This window comes from Python bivittatus, unplaced genomic scaffold (genome assembly GCF_059951505.1).
Source record: "Python bivittatus isolate LINGU-HERP-01145 unplaced genomic scaffold, Pbiv_v1 ctg000070_np1212, whole genome shotgun sequence".
In the NCBI taxonomy this organism is placed as follows: Eukaryota; Metazoa; Chordata; class Lepidosauria; order Squamata; family Pythonidae; genus Python; species Python bivittatus.
In genome coordinates, this window is record NW_028277034.1 from 877972 (window position 1) to 893454 (window position 15483).

At 44.3% G+C, this 15483-nt stretch overlaps 1 protein-coding gene across 1 annotated transcript; it reads left to right on the forward strand.

The window, feature by feature from the left end:
* The first annotated feature begins 690 nt into the window (after positions 1-690).
* ZAR1 (zygote arrest 1) lies at positions 691-12803 on the forward strand. Its single transcript, XM_088133255.1, has 4 exons — positions 691-1560; positions 4890-4982; positions 5292-5366; positions 11984-12803. Exons 1-4 carry the CDS (start codon positions 781-783, stop codon positions 12125-12127), a joined length of 1092 nt encoding a protein of 363 aa, XP_087989381.1. The 5' UTR covers positions 691-780; the 3' UTR covers positions 12128-12803.
* The last annotated feature ends 2680 nt before the right edge of the window (positions 12804-15483 follow it).

Genomic DNA, 15483 nt, shown 5'->3' on the forward strand with positions numbered 1-15483 from the left:
GTTAGATATAATTTAAATCTTGAAGCAAAAAGACAATAACATGTATGGGATCTCTGCAAAAATCAATATTAGAGCCCCCCAATTGATTGAATGAATCCTAAGCAACATCTACTAAGCACATACTCAGTGTACCTAGTTTAGTTTTTATGCCATTGATTCAAAGCAATGTACTTTCATTTATAGCCAGACCCGATCAATATGAACTTCATAAATTAACTCAGTGCAGTTTGATCATAGAATTGCACTCCTTTCACTTTCTCCTTCTAATCCATACTTGCAAATGGAATGGGTAATGGGAATGCATGATAATTAATTGAGACTAATCATTAACTGTCTGTTCCACTATTAACTTGTGGTATCCAAAAATAGATGGAAAAACAGCTGGATCCTCTGCGTGTTTTTCCAGAAGCAAGTTTTAGTGCGTTTCCCGAAGCGTAAATCCCGGTGACACGGCAATCTCCTTCGACGCTTTTGGGAGGAAGCCCTGTTTAAACTGAGTTAGCTTATATTTTTTACAGCATAAACACAGTGGAACCCGATGTAGAAGCGCACACGATTGGATCGGCCCAAGCCTCTGTACGCGGAACGAATGAATCGGGTTGCGGCTTCCCTCCCTCCCTCCCCCCCCCACGTGCACGGAGAGCCGCCAGCCCACCCAAAGGCGCGCACAGCTGTGCCGAGTGACTCGTTGGGGAAGGGGCGAGCTGAGCCAGCCTCCGGAGGCCCGCCCCACGAGAGATTTAAGCGCCTTCCGCGGAGCCCCGGCTCGGGGCGCGCGCGATGGCTACTTTGGTGGATGAAGCCATGGAGAGCTACGTGTATCCCTCGTACAGCCCCTATTCCTACCGCTACCAGCCGCCGAAGGGCAAAGGAGGGCCGGGCCCCTGGCGGCAGCGGGGCGGGTACTTCTCCGGCTACGGCGAAACGGCGGCGGCGGCGGCCGCGGCGGCGGCGGCAGAATATTTCGACAACTACCAGCGCGCGCAGCTGAAGGCCATCCTGTCGCAGGTGAACCCCAACCTGACGCCGCGTTTGCGCAAGGCCAATACCAAGGAGGTGGGCGTCCAGGTCAACCCGCGCCAGGACGCCTCGGTGCAGTGCTCGCTCGGGCCGCGGCCGCTGTTGTTGCGCCGTCGGGTTGCCAGCGGCGAGCAAGAGCAAGGCTGCCCGGTCAGCGGCGCCGCGCGGCCCGTGCGCTTCCCGAGGACGATCGCCGTCTACTCGCCGGTGGCCTCCCGCCGCCTCACCACCTTTTTGGAGGAGCCCGAGCCACAGGAACTGTCGCCGCCCGCCGGCGGTGTTGCGCCGCCGCCGGGCACCGACGGCGACGCTGTGTCCGCTGCCGTCCGCGCCAGCTGGGAGAAACCCGAGGAGAGCGGCGCCGAGCCCGAGGAGGGGGAGAAGCCGTCCTCGGCCCCCGACGGGGCGGAAGGCTCGCCGACGAAGCCTCCGGCGGGCAGCGTGGCCGAGGAGGAGCGGGAAGGCGAGACCGGGAAAGCCGCGACGTCGCAGCCGGTTCAGGAAGAGGCCGGGCCGAGCAAGACCCGCGTGCGCTTCCAGGTGGGTCCTCAGCAGCCCGGTGAAGTGGAGGTAACCTGGAGGCTGCTTCTTCGTCGAAGAGGAAGAGGGAGCCTCCGCATGAAAGCTAAACGAAGTTTTGAAAGCCCCGAGCCTGCGGAGCGTGACCCTAAACAGCCAGGCTGCTTGGATAAAACGTGCCGCTCCCAGCTCCCCTTCTACAGTCCCCTGCAGTAGCGCCTGCGGTCAAAAAAGTCAAGAGGGCGGCCGCAATTGTGCACACGCTCATGAAAAACGGATGTACCTTCGATAGCCTGTCGTGGCTGCCCTCTTGCCTTTTTTGACCACCTCCCTGGTTACTAGAACTGGCTGCCTGAAGCAAACTCTGTTTTCATAAGCTAGACAGGGAGACCCGCTTCACTCCTGTATGCCCAAACAAGGTACTGTGACTATAGACTTTAGGTGACAGCATGTTTGTTATTTCTTTGAGAACTTGGCTTAAAATCCAAAGCTTCTATATCGGAGTTTCTCAACCTTGGCAACTTTAAGATGAGTGGATTTCAACTCCCAGAATTCCCCAGCCAGCATGCTGACATGCTGGCTGGGGAATTCTGGGAGTTGAAGTCCACTCATCTTAAAGTTGCCAAGGTTGAGAAATGCTGTTCTATATCCAGGGAATTTAGCAAAAGAGAAATTGGTAGGCAGAGAGGCACTTCTTCCATTTGGCTGAGAGAAGAGAGTAACCTAAGTCTGCCTTTAGCTTAAAAAAAAAAAAAAAAAGTGTGATGGTGAAGGTATTGGACAGCTTAGTCCTTAGAATTCGGTCTTCCTAAATAAGTTGTCTTGGAGGAACCTGCCAGATTTCTCCTCTCTCTCTGTTCTTTTGGGAAGGAGAACCAGAATAAGGACTCAGACACAAGTCCCAACAGTGGGCTGGCTGATTCAAGCACATCATGAGGGAAATGTCCAGGTGTTGAAGAAGTAGAAGTGATTATTCTCAGATTCTAGCAGTAGTGGATTCCCTGGTGCCATTCATGCCTTGTAAGTTCTTGGTTTAGCAGACTTTCTGGCTTATTTCTATGACTGGTTGGGTTTGCACATCAGAGTAAGCCATAATATGGTTTGCTTGTTTGTTGCATAGTGTGATGTGTGAACTTAGCCAGTGTGTGTTGTAAACCATTGCTCATGACTGTGTGTTGATAGACTCAGCCAGTTTTGACTCAGACAACAAACTGGTTAAGAATGGCATGTGATGTGTGAACTAGTATTTATGTATATACATAAGAATCTTAAATGCTCTGTTAAGCAAAAGTGATAGGGGCTTGCATTTTAAGTAAAAGGAATACATCTAATATGCAGTGTTAACTTTAACCCTCCATTTCTCTTTTGCTGTGAATTGATCCACCATATTCTGAGCAGATTTAAGCAGCAGTAAACAGAAATATCTATAATGCATTATTACAATAAATGATTTCCCACTTTTAAATCCCTTCTTAACATGATAGCTTTCTATAACATAGAACTTCCAAATAAGTTATAGTTCAACTCCTGTAATCTTCCAGCTGTGCTGTGTCCAGCTTATTTGAAAGTGCAACAGCTATAAATCAAAATGTACAACCAATTTGGCAGAGGTGCGGTTGTGTTCTGAAGCAGCATCCAAAAGAACACTGAAATACAGCAGACTTGTTAGTCATATGTGATCTTAGAAACAAGCAGACTGCTGTAGGTTGGTGGGACAATCTTAGCTTCTGGGCAGTGCAATCCAAAAAGCTTTGTCTCTTGTGTTCCCCTGAAATAGTGGGACAATCTGGAGTACTGCTTCAGAAATGTTTTATTGTGCATCCATCAGTTCATGTAGCAAAGGGTAATTTGCTGGACCTATTTAGGGCATTAAGTTAAAGCCAAAATTTGAAGCAAACTGAGGAAAAAATTAATATGTAGATGACTCAGAATTGCAGTATCAAGATTGGATCTGTTAGTGGAATTGTATAGTTATATTCTGTACAGAATGAAGATGATGCAGAAATGTTGGGAGGAAGGTAAGTTGAATAGGAACTTCTGACATGGTATCTGAATAGGAAGTAAATGTTTATTGTGATCACAGACATAACAAGTTTCTGAAGAAATGGCACTCAGAGGAGGTGGTCTGGTTCCTTAAATAAAGGCTGATTATTGTGGAGAAGCATCTTGCTCATGCAAGTAAGCCCTAAGAGGTGTCTGACTGGGGCAAAACTTGCCTGGAGGAAATTTAACTGGCCAAAATCAGAGGTGGGATTGGGTTCCGTTGTGGGTATAGAATGTAACAGAGTGAGACTAAAATACCCTTTCCAGGGGAAATACTTTGAGAAAATGCTAAGAGTTAAAGTAACCTTCATGAGAGATCTTGTGTAGTTTGCTTCCAAAGGATTGAAGCAGCCTCTCACACTCAGAGGCATCTGGTTGCTTTTGTACTAAAACAGGAATGCCTCTCCAAAGTTGAGTTTATTGCCTTATGCCCCTTCAGAATGTCCATCTTGTTCTATCTTGGCAGCAACATGGAAGTAGTTTGTTGATGCTGCTTTCTGGAGTGGGGTTGAACTTCCTAGATTAGGAGACAATCCTGGGGTTCCTGGTGGTTCAACTGTGTTTGGCTTTTCAAGATCAGCTAAAGTTGCTGGCTACTATTATATTTCCTGGCTGTCCATGGAAGATCCAGTGCTTCACTCAAGTGGTTCTGGGGTGGATGCTATGTATGAATGTTTTGTCTTTCTCCCAATTTTCTAAATGTTTCAGCTGTTTTTAACTGATATTTTTCTTGTACTTTAATAATTTAATCTAATAATTCTTTTAACTAGATAATACATACTCCAACTCTGTTCATCTTTAGGAAAGCTATTAAGACCTGGCTTTTTCCTCATGCATATGTGTCCAGCTGAGTGGATTTTGGTTGTTTTCCTTATTGTGCTGAGTTGCTATTTTGAATTTTATATATTGGGTATGGTTTAATAGTGTTCCACAACCTTGGCAACTTTAAGATATTTGGACTTCAACTCCCAAAATTCTGGCTGGGGAATTCTGGGAATTGAAATCCACATACCTTAAAGTTGCCAAAGGTGAGGATTGCTTTAATGATACGTGGTTCCTTTGGTTTATTGTTTGTTTTTCTGATGTACACTGCCTAGTCACACTGTTTGAGTTGAGCAGCCCTATAAATCCACTATATAAATGAATTTGGTACAAAACCTGCATAAGAACTCCTGTAAGAATTCTGTCTGGGACTTGAAGGAGTTCCAGTCCAACACCTTAGCAGGCCATCAGGTTGAGGAAAGATATTCTAAGAGGAATACAGAGGAGGACTTAAAATAGTATTTTTTAATGGCTGTGTTTTCTAGTTCCTAGAGCAGAAGTATGGCTATTACCACTGCAAGGACTGTAACATTCGATGGGAAAGCGCCTACGTCTGGTGCGTACAGGGCACAAACAAGGTAGGCTTTATACTGGTGTAGGCTTTCACAACTGGAATCTGTTGGGCTTCAGGATTTAGTGACCATGGTGTAGACAAACTTCCTGATACTTCAGGAAGTGGCAACTGTGGCTGGGATCTTCAGAGGCAAGGGGATCTGCAGATGCCAGCCACAGTTGCAGGTGAAACATCAGGAAATCTGTCTACATCACGGCCACTAAACCCTGGAGCCTAACACTGCCCAAGATAGGCTTCGTTTGCTGGAGTGGTGGTGGTAGGGATCCTCCTGCCCTGGAAAGGGATTTCCTTAATCTTCTCTTTCCTTTCACAGGTTTACTTTAGGCAGTTCTGTCGAACTTGCCAGAAATCTTACAACCCGTACCGTGTGGAGGATATTACCTGCCAAGTAAGCAGTGGCTCTTAGGACACCATTTAAGGTAGAAGGTCCATTGGGTTCCACTGCATGCACTTAGATCTGCATGGTTTCTCTCATCAGTTATTTAAAAAGAAAGGTATTATATCCTTTCCTTTAAACCAAGCCCCTGAAATGAAGCAAAATGGGAGGTAGGGCGAGAAATCAAGCAGTACATTTTTGCCCCTGGAGTTTTTGTAAACAGCTGTTCTGATGTTAAAAAGAAATTCTTGATCTCAGCCATGTGGTGTTTCTTAATTCCATTAAGTGTATGTCTGCAGGTAAAAGGTGCCTTCAAATTGAGCTCCAATTTGAAAGGTCCACATAGTTTTCTTGGCAGCAAATGGAACAGGTTTGCTCCTGCTACTTTCGGGGATTTTTTTACTTCCCAATCTAGCCCTGAGATTCCCTAGTACCCAGGTATGAACCTGTTCTTATGCTACTTAATTTTGGGAGATAAATCAAGACATGTTGATCGCTACCAAGCAGTGCACTAATTGGTGGAGTCAGCTGACTGATGCCACCAATTAGTGGATTGGCATCTGACTCTAATTAGTGGATTCAGAGATCTGTAAATCAAAACACATCTTGGAAGCACTTGCCCACCTGTTGATGAGGGCACAATGGTTTTCAGGCTTAGAGATCTAGATTTTTTTTTTTACTTGATGGTATATGGATAGCTAATTTTTTTACTCTATAGAGTACATTTGTCTCCCTAAAGTATGTGCTCATACATGATAAAGCTGTGGTATCTCATTTGGTGGGGCCAAGCTGAGCCACCTGCCTAATTTTATTTATCAGAAGATTATGATTTGATGGATATCCTACATATATGGTGGTATCTTGACTAGGTACTGCTAATTAGTGTTCCTGTTTTGCTCAAATCTTAGTTTGTTTTTTTTTAACCTGAAGATGTGTAATAAGATTAGGCAACATTCAGGATATACACATTGGGGGGGAAAGAAAGCAATCAGAATTGGATACAGAAATACTGAAATATTTTTGGTGTTAATTACAGGTGATACTAGTTTATGGAAACAGAATATTTTCACTGAATTGGAATGGATAAATTATTCCCAGTTAACCAAGGTTTTTAGACTGGTATTATGAATCAAAACAGCTGGAATGTGCGTGTATACATTTTAATATGGGGGATTTGAGCATTAGCACATCACTGGATACTTCATCACTTTCCTACGTAGTAAAATTGAGGCAAATAGAATGTCTGCCTTGTTGGGGGTTGTGAAATGTTATTACAAAAACCATGAGGAGGAGAGAGGATTCATTCTTATTTCGTGGAGAGCCATGAGGAGAAGAGACGGAAAATTAAGGAAACAGGAAAAAAGGTGGGCTCCAAGCCCCTCCCACACAAAGCAGCAAAGCTAGGCTGCAGTGAAGCCACCCTTCCCTTTATGCTTGTGTGAGACGGGCTTGGTTGAAACCCCATATTTTCCAACACCCCTTCTTTTCAACTTTGAATGTCTCTGTGTCCCACAATATTTAGTTTTTCTCTTAGTTTCTGATAACTGGTTCTCGACAATGGCTTTGTGAAGAAGTCCGCTGTCATGTTTCCTGTGGGACAGTAGTCTGGTTTGATTAACCCTTGTCAATGTGCTTAGTTCTCCCACCTACTTTCTCTGACTGTGAAAGTCTGATGCAACTCTGATTGTTTTCAAAGATTTGTGTAGGGGTTGGTTTGTCTATGCCCATGTCTGCAAGCAATCTAAGCCACACGGTCTCATTACATGCGTCTGTCGCTGCCACACACTCTGCTTCTGCAGAGGACTCTGCTATTGCGGTTTGCTTGTGACTTCCCCAGCTCACTGTTCCACCCCCATAGAAAAATACATAGCCACTAGTGGACTTGCAGTCAGCAGTGTTTTCTGCCCAGTCTGCATCTGTGAATCCCACTAGTCTAGGTGTCAAGTCCACGATGTCCAACTCTGTTCTGAAGCATTCTCACACAACCAGGCTTGGGTCAGATAAATACTTCTTTATTAAGAGGTACATGCAGCTTGTAAATAGAACATTGCTAAAACTAATGGCTTGGGTAAACCTCCCTCTATGTATCCCCCCTCCCCTTATTGCCTGGGTCGTGACTCCTCTTCACCTGTTGTTGACCTCTCTCCTTCCTCCCCGAGCTTCTTCCTGGTTCTTTGGGCCCCAGCTGCCTGGCCGGCAATCAAGCCAGTCTAAATTGCCCATATATGGTTAAGCTGCTTCCCAACTCCCCTTACAACCATTAACAGCCACCCCCCTCCTTATTTACAAGTGGCAGAAACAAATCAATCCAACTCCCAACGAATGCAATACAATGGAAAACAACAGTTGGGTGATGCAGGTTCTGACACTAGGATTCTCGGTGACTGGTGGTTTTAGTTTTAGGTGCATGGTCCCCTTTAGGTACCTTCCCACCCTCTTGACACCAGTCCAGTTTCTCTGTGTGGGCATGCTTGTCTTTCTGCATAGCATGCCCACTGCAGCTGCAATGTCTGGTCTAGAGGTGGTGGCTAGATAGAACAATTTTTCCACGGCACTTCTGTATTCATTTTTTCTGGTAGGAGATCGCTGGGTTCTTGTTGCTTGTGGAAAGCTGTCTCCATTGGTGTAGGCGCAGGATTGGCATTTTGCAATTCTAAGCTTTCCAATAGTTCTAGGATCTTTTGGTTCTGACTTAGAAGAAAGCTCCCATCTTCTTCTCTCTTGATCTGTATTCCTAAGTAGTAGCTGGCATTGGCCAGATGCTTCACTTTTACTTTTCTATTTAGTTGAGAAATAATATCATTAAAGTCCCTCTTGTTATGTGGGTGATTTAATTATTTGCCACAATAACAAAGTATATACACATCCCTCCCATTCTGTGTCTTGTGTATAGGCAGGGATCAGTTTTTCCTTGAATGAAACTGTGGTCAAGAAGTTTTTCGTTTAACTTCTTGTTCCATGCTCTGGCCGCCTGCTTCAGGCCATAAATCCCCTTCTGAAGCTTCCAAACGAGATGCTTGGTATTGGGATTAGTGAAGCCTGGAGGCTGTGTCATGTAAAGTTCTTCTATTTCCCCATATAAAAATGCAGTTTTAACATCTTAAGTGTTCGACGTCCATGTTCCTGGATGCTGCTAGACTTAGAAGCATTCTAATTGTGGTGTGTTTCACAACAGGAGCAAAACATTCATCATAGTCCTGTCCAAATTTCTGTGAGTAGCCTTTTGCTACCAATCTGGCCTTGTACCTTTGTACTTCGCCATTCTCATCTTGTTTTGCCTTGAACACCCACTTACAACCTATGGCCTTCTTGCCTTTTGGTAGTTTAAAGTCCATGTTTTGTTCTTGTACAGAGCATCTAGCTTCTCCTGTGCTGCCCTTTTCCACTTACTTGCCTCATCTGCTGGCATTTGCAGCACCTCATCCACGATGCGGGTTCGCTTGGTAGCGACGACCTTGCGAGGTAGGTAAGTCTGTCAGCTGGAACTCCTTTGTTGGGTCGTGATGAGCGTCTCAGAGCAGCTTCAGGAGCGACGACTGGTGGTTCGCTCTCTTCTGCATCCTTGGCCTCATCATTTGTCTCTGGTGGAGTCTCTTCCTGGACTTCCATCTCCCTCTGGGTTGGTGTGGTTGTGTCTTCTGGTGTTAGGCTGAACTTCTCAGGCTGGTAGCTGCTGCTGCTGGTTTCTCCGCAGTCATTATCCACCTGAGTGCAGCAGCCTCTCTCCCTCTCATCAAAGTATACTACTCTGCATACACTTACTCTTCCCGTCTTTGGGTTCAGGATTCTGTATCCCTTGCTTCCTGGAGCATAGCCAATCATGACCCCTTTTTCAGCTCTAGGGTCTAGTTTGGATTTCCTTTCTTTTGGTACGTGGGCATAGGCCTTGGATCCAAATGCTCTTAAACGTTTGACACTTGGTTTTCGCCCATGCCAAAGCTCAAAAGGCATTATCTTATTGGCTCTGGCTGGCAATCTATTTTGCAAGTATGTAGCTGTGATAACAGCATCTGCCCAGTATTTGTCAGGTAGATCTGCCTCTAACAGTATACACCTTACCATGTCCATCAATGATCTGTTCTTTTGTTCTGCGACTCCATTACTCTCTGGTGTGTAAGGAGTGGTTGATCTGTGCTCTATGCCTAGTTTTGTTAGGTATGTCTGCATGGTGTTAGAAATGAACTCACTGCCTCTGTCGCTTTGCAAGGTTTGAGGGGTCCAGTTGAATTTATTCCTTACCATAGCAACATATGTCTTCAGCATATCCCCAGTTTGGGACTTCATCAGGTAGGTTACACAATACCTGAAAAAATCATCTATAAAACATTATGTATTTGTTTTCACCTGACATTTGAAGAGGTCCATAAAAATCAGTGTGGATAAGTTCAAGTGGTTTAGTTGCACGTCTTTCCCTTTGACTGGTATTTTTCGCGATTGCTTAGTTCAAGGTCTCTTACCATTTTTCCTTCTTCATTCTAAAAATTGCATCAAAGTCCCTGTGTGCAAACTGCTTATGCCATATGGTGGCGCTGATGTCCTCCTTTCTCTGCTGCTGTTGGCACGTGAGGCTGACATCTGGTGGTGGCTGTTCACAGTTCACCTGGTACACTCCATTTTTCTCAAAGCCTGTAACATAAATCTGCCTACCACTGGTTACTTCACATGTTCTATTGGCTTTAAACATCACATTGAAACCTTTTCTGTTTAATGATTGCACACTCAGCAAATTGGTTGTCAATCGTGGTACATAATATGCATCTGTCACTATGAGGTCTTTGTATTTTTCTCCATTAAAACATCTCAAGGGTATTTTGCCTTTTCCTCTTATTGAGATGGAATTCCCATCAGCAAGAGCAATGTTCCCTTGTGGCTCTTCATTCAGTTCACTAACGTTATCTCTGTTCCGAAAAAGATGTTGGCTTGCACCTGAATCTAAGATCCATTGACTTTTGGCTTCATTAGAATTAGCTCCAAGAGCATTTTCTGCTCTGAAAACTGTATGCAGAGCTAATTTTTCCTTGGAATGCCTTCCTTTTGAAAAATCCTTTTTGTCTCTACTTTTACAAAATCTAGCTATGTGCCCTGGCTTGTTGCAGGAATGACAAACAATGGGTTTATTGTTGTGCTGATGAGCAATCAATGGCTTCTGCTCACGTTTCCCTTTTTCTGCCAGGTCACCCATGTCTTTTGTTGACTTTTCATGGAAATACAAACAATTTTTCCATCTTCTCACTTCACTTCTAATTGCTCCAAACAACTGCGACAAATTCATCCCTTGTAAATTCTGCGCTGCTACAAAAGGATAATATTTGTCAGGTAATGAGCTTAGTAGAAAAGCCATTTTTAGTCTTTCATTCATGAGATTTTGAATTGTGCTCAGCCTTTCAAAGATAGACTGCATTCTCAATAAATGCTCGTTAATATCCTAATCTTCTAAAAAACTAGATGCAATCAGTTCCCTCAGTAACGAAATAATCTTCTGATCATCATTTTCTAAATATAATGTCCTCAGGTTCTCAATCATTTCTTTGGCAGTGGGAAGATCTTTTATTTCTGCCAGTCTGTGATCAGGTAGCGAACTAGAAATTAAAATCATGGCCCTTTTGTTCTTCTGTTCCCATAATCTCTTGGCTTCCTCAGAATCCCCTGGTTGTGGTTGAGGGGAATCTAAACAATCTGGGCTGTCCCGAAAGTCCAATCGTAGCCTTAGTCTGTATAGCCAAGCTGAAAAATTATCTTCATTCAGCTTCGGGATGGGGGGAAGCCCCTCCTCCCTCTCCATTGTTAAAAGGAGAGAGAGAGAAAAAGAAATCTGAACTGAGCCTTTTAAAATATGCAAGCAGTTTCTTAGCTGTAAGACCAAAGAAACCTCCTGGGCTCATACGCTGGGCCCATAACTCTTTGCTGGGGTTGTTAAATGTTAATACAAAACCCATGAGGAGGAGAGAGGATTCGTTCCTACTTCGTGGAGAGCCATGAGGGGAGGAGAAGGAAAATGAGGGAAACAGGAAAAAAGGTGGGCTCCAAGCCCCTCCCACACAAAGCAGCAAAGCTAGGCTGCAGTGGAGCCACCCCTCCCTTTGTGCTTGTGTGAGACAGGCTTCCTCTCTTTGCAGGAATTCTTAAACATAGGGACCATTCACATAACTGAGCATTCATATAACTTCACACACATGACTACTTGGTTTGTCCATTCTAGCACCACATCCTATGACTCATATAAAGGCTTCCCTCCTGTTGGGCCATGTGAGAGCAAGGAGGGGTTTTGAGCTTTGTGACAACCATCTAGATCAGTTTTCCTCAACCTCGCAACTTCAAGATTTGTGGATGTCAACTCCCAGAATTTTCCAGCCAGCATGCTAAGGAATTCTGGGAGTTGACATCCAGACATCTTAAAATTACTGAGGTTTAGGAACACTGATCTTGATCATTCAGGAAATTTACCATTTCCTTGGAGTAGATGTATCGATAAAATGCAATCAGTCATCCCACTCGCAACCAAACAGTATAAATACAGAAAAAGTGATCCCAACTGTGTTCTCCATTGTCAGACGTTTGTTCCTGTGGCATGTATGCACAGATCCAGGCCACTTTCATTTTCAGTTACTGCTTTTGTGTCTCAATTTCAGAGCTGCAAGCAGACCAGATGTACCTGTCCTGTGAAACTGCGCCACGTGGATCCCAAGAGACCTCATCGTCAAGATCTTTGTGGAAGATGCAAAGGCAAACGGCTTTCTTGTGATAGTACGTTTAGCTTCAAATATATTATTTAAGTAAGGGCATAGAGAAGAGCCCTCAGTATAAAATTGTACAGAGCAGAAGTTTTGTTTGTTTGGAAGTGGGAGGCTGCGAGAGTGGGAAGCCTGCCAGTGAAGCCGGGGTGAAGCAGCTGTAAATCAGAATGCAACCAAATGTCTACCTCATTTGTTATAATTGCATTAAGGAGAGGGAATCTGTTTGGTGTACTCTGACAAACTAGATTTTATTTTGGTATGGAAGAAATAGTCAAAGCAAGTTCAGTCTTTTTTTGTTATTGTTATGGGGTGTGTGTGAAGGGGTAGTCTTGCTTATTAATTTCTTGATAGGAAAAGCTGCTCTAGAGAAATGAATGCACTGTGAGTCATCCTGAACCAGAACATGCAACTAAGATAATATTTCACAGTGACAATTGCCAATGCAGGCAAGCAAACCTTACGGAAAATGTTTTAGTTGTGGAAACACTGTTTAAAGAACTCAAGTAGGAAGGAAAAAGCAAGCACAAATTGCCGAAATCCAGAAATTATACAGCAGCACTGCATTGTCTTCCAGATGTGTCCAGCTGAGGAAAATGAGATAATTGGTTGGGATCCAGGTTCATAGGCATTATTGTGGATATGGGTAGATTCAATGGGAACATGATCTCAGGAGCACGCCTATGAAAGGAATTACTTTGTAGGTCAGCAATATGAGTTTAATAGTTGATGCATCATCTGAAGTTTTGAAACATCTAAGATTTCCTTTGTCCTGAGTCAATATGGTAATTTCATGTATTTTCTTGAGTATAGATCTCTATCTAATAAAGTGATCATGATTATAATTGTGGCTTTTTTCTACTTCACTTTTTCCCCCTTTGCTTAAAGCTTGTATGAATGCCAAGCCTAAGTAAGCCATTTGAAGGACTTAAAGTTTCATATAATATCACTGATTCCTCCAGATGACTGTGTCAGAGGAGTAAAACTCTGTGAATGTGAATGTTTGTGTAAGCCATTCTATAATTTGGAATTGATAACTATTCAGTTTTTGGTTACTAGGAATGCCCTGTTTAAGTGTGAGCGGAGAGGAGGAGATTATTAGAGTGACTGATCAATAAGGCTCCAGGGCGTGACCAAGTTCTTGCTTTCTGTCATTCAGATTGGTTGTGAGATTTTTTATTTGTAGAGTATATACAAGGCCAAAAAGAAGAAACTGGAACCAGTTTAGAAGAAGAACATTAAAAACGCCGCTGAAGAAAGTCATTCTGCAATAATGAACAACATGGCATTCTGAATGTGCTAGAATGGTTTAAGCACAATGGGAAATGGGCAGTGTATCTTCTAGTTTGACCGGCTGCAATCTGTTCCTTCACCTTTCACCAGGACTTTTCAAACTGGAGAAACCCTTGGGTCTGCAAGAACTTGATGGGGTTCCATCAGAGACTAAGGGGGGGGAAGTTCACTTGAATGCAGCCAATCTTCTATCCCAAAGTTTTGCCTCTTGGTCAGGGGGTTGGGAAATTTTTTGTTTTTTTAAAGGTTCTCCAGTCTGAGTGAGTTTGAAAAAAACTGCTTCAGACATCTTATTACTCAACTATCTTAATAACTTTTATGGAAAGCTACAGAGCTTTTATGATGCTTAGTGTATGTAAAGGTTTCGTTGTGAGGACAGGTGTCTAAATAATTGATTTTACTAGTCCAGCTGCCTATTAACTGCCTGCTCCTCTGAGAATTCCATTGGTGGGTATGGGGGGTGGGTGTGAAACAGGAAATATTTTTGATTTTGAGGATGGAACCAAAGTGTTCCATCAGGAGCAACCAGGGAGAAGCAACTTGAGAGTTGTATGTCCCAATGAAACGGAGCTTGAAATTTTCCACGTTTTTTGGCCAAAAGAACTAAATCTATGCAAGCAACAGGTGCTGCATCTGCCAGGGCCCTCATTCAACCATTTTCTGTGTGAAAGCTGGCTTCTGATTCCAGGAACAAAATTACTTTGGTACAGCTGGCAGCTATGTACTGGCTTGGCAGAGTTTGGGCAATTTGGTCATCAACCGTTGGCTGTTGCCTGAGGCAGGCTTCTAGGGAGATGAGGATGCTCACGGAAACATGCCAGTGTGCTCTCTCTTTCCTTTCCTATTCCTGAGGTGGCAAAACTGACTAGTGGCAGTGAAACTGAAACAGTGTCGCTGCTTGGCCATGCTGGGCTGAATCTGACATTCCCCACCACAAAACAGCACTATAATAATGGAGAAAATTGGTATGGTATCTTCTGGTTGCTTGCTACAGCCACAAAACCTGTGTCTTGTGTATTCACATGGAAGGACAACATGGAGGCAGAGGAGCATGACATATGAACCAACCTCAGCCAACACGGAGATCTTCATTTTGAAATGTGTACATGTGATCTCAAGGCCAGCACATCCTGCTTGTTCAGCTGGATCAGGGGCTGCAAATCAGTGACTGCCAGTTGTGCAATTTGGGGATTCTCCTGGACTTACAGCTGTTTGCCATAAGCTTGGGGGCAGCCATGGATAGGAGGGATTTTGGCACTTTGGGGGCCAACTGCGCCCATTCCTGGACCAGGAAACCTTGTTGATAGTCATGCCGTGTTCACTTTCCAGATGGATTACTGCAATATGCTGTACATGGAGTTGCCCTTGAATACTATCAGGAAATTACAACTGGTCCAGAATGCAGCAGCACATGCAGTTCTGGGTACACCTCAGTTTACCTGCTGTGTGAACTGCACTGGCTTCCAGTTTTTTTCTGGGTACCACCTTGAAAGCCCTGCATGGCATGCGGCCAGGTTACCTGTGGAACTGCCTCTCCCCAAGGGTATCTGCCCATTCCACCAGGTCAGATAGAGTGGGCACACTCCCGGTCCCTTCCCTTACAGAGTGTCATCTAGTGATCTAAAAAAGGGGCTTTCCCAGTAGTGGCCCCTGCCCTGTGGAACACCCTCTCCCTGAGATCTGACAGCCCCCCCCCCCACCTTCTGGAAGGCCTTGAAAAGCTGGCTCTTCCCCCAAGCATTGGGACTGGGCGAAACTGGCACCCAATGATTCTTTTTGCTATTGTGGAATGTTGCTTTAGGTGCTGGTTTTGGGGATGTTGGGTTTTTTCATTGTTTCTTGCATGTTTTTATTGTTGCTGTGAGAATTATGGAATATAAGATGGGCAGCCATATCAGTTTCATAAATAAACCCAACAACATCAGTGGCCATATGTGAAAGGGGTGGGTAATGGAGGAGTGGTAGTGCCTGACTCCCATCAACTCAGTGGCTAGGGGGTGGGGGGACATAAAGGAATTTGTATCTGGGGTTTTATTTCTATAAGCTGCCCAGAGTCACCGTGAGCGAGTTGGGTGGCCATATAAATTGCCCAAATAAACTGCTTA

What these genes read in the sequence shown, in the direction of transcription:
- ZAR1 (XM_088133255.1), top strand. Translation starts at nt 781, where the DNA reads ATGGCTACTTTGGTGGATGAAGCCATGGAGAGCTACGTGTATCCCTCG. An exon ending in GCGTACAGGGCACAAACAAG is followed by an intron (nt 4,983 to 5,291) that starts GTAGGCTTTATA and finishes TTCCTTTCACAG; the next exon opens with GTTTACTTTAGGCAGTTCTG. An exon ending in TGGAGGATATTACCTGCCAA is followed by an intron (nt 5,367 to 11,983) that starts GTAAGCAGTGGC and finishes TCTCAATTTCAG; the next exon opens with AGCTGCAAGCAGACCAGATG.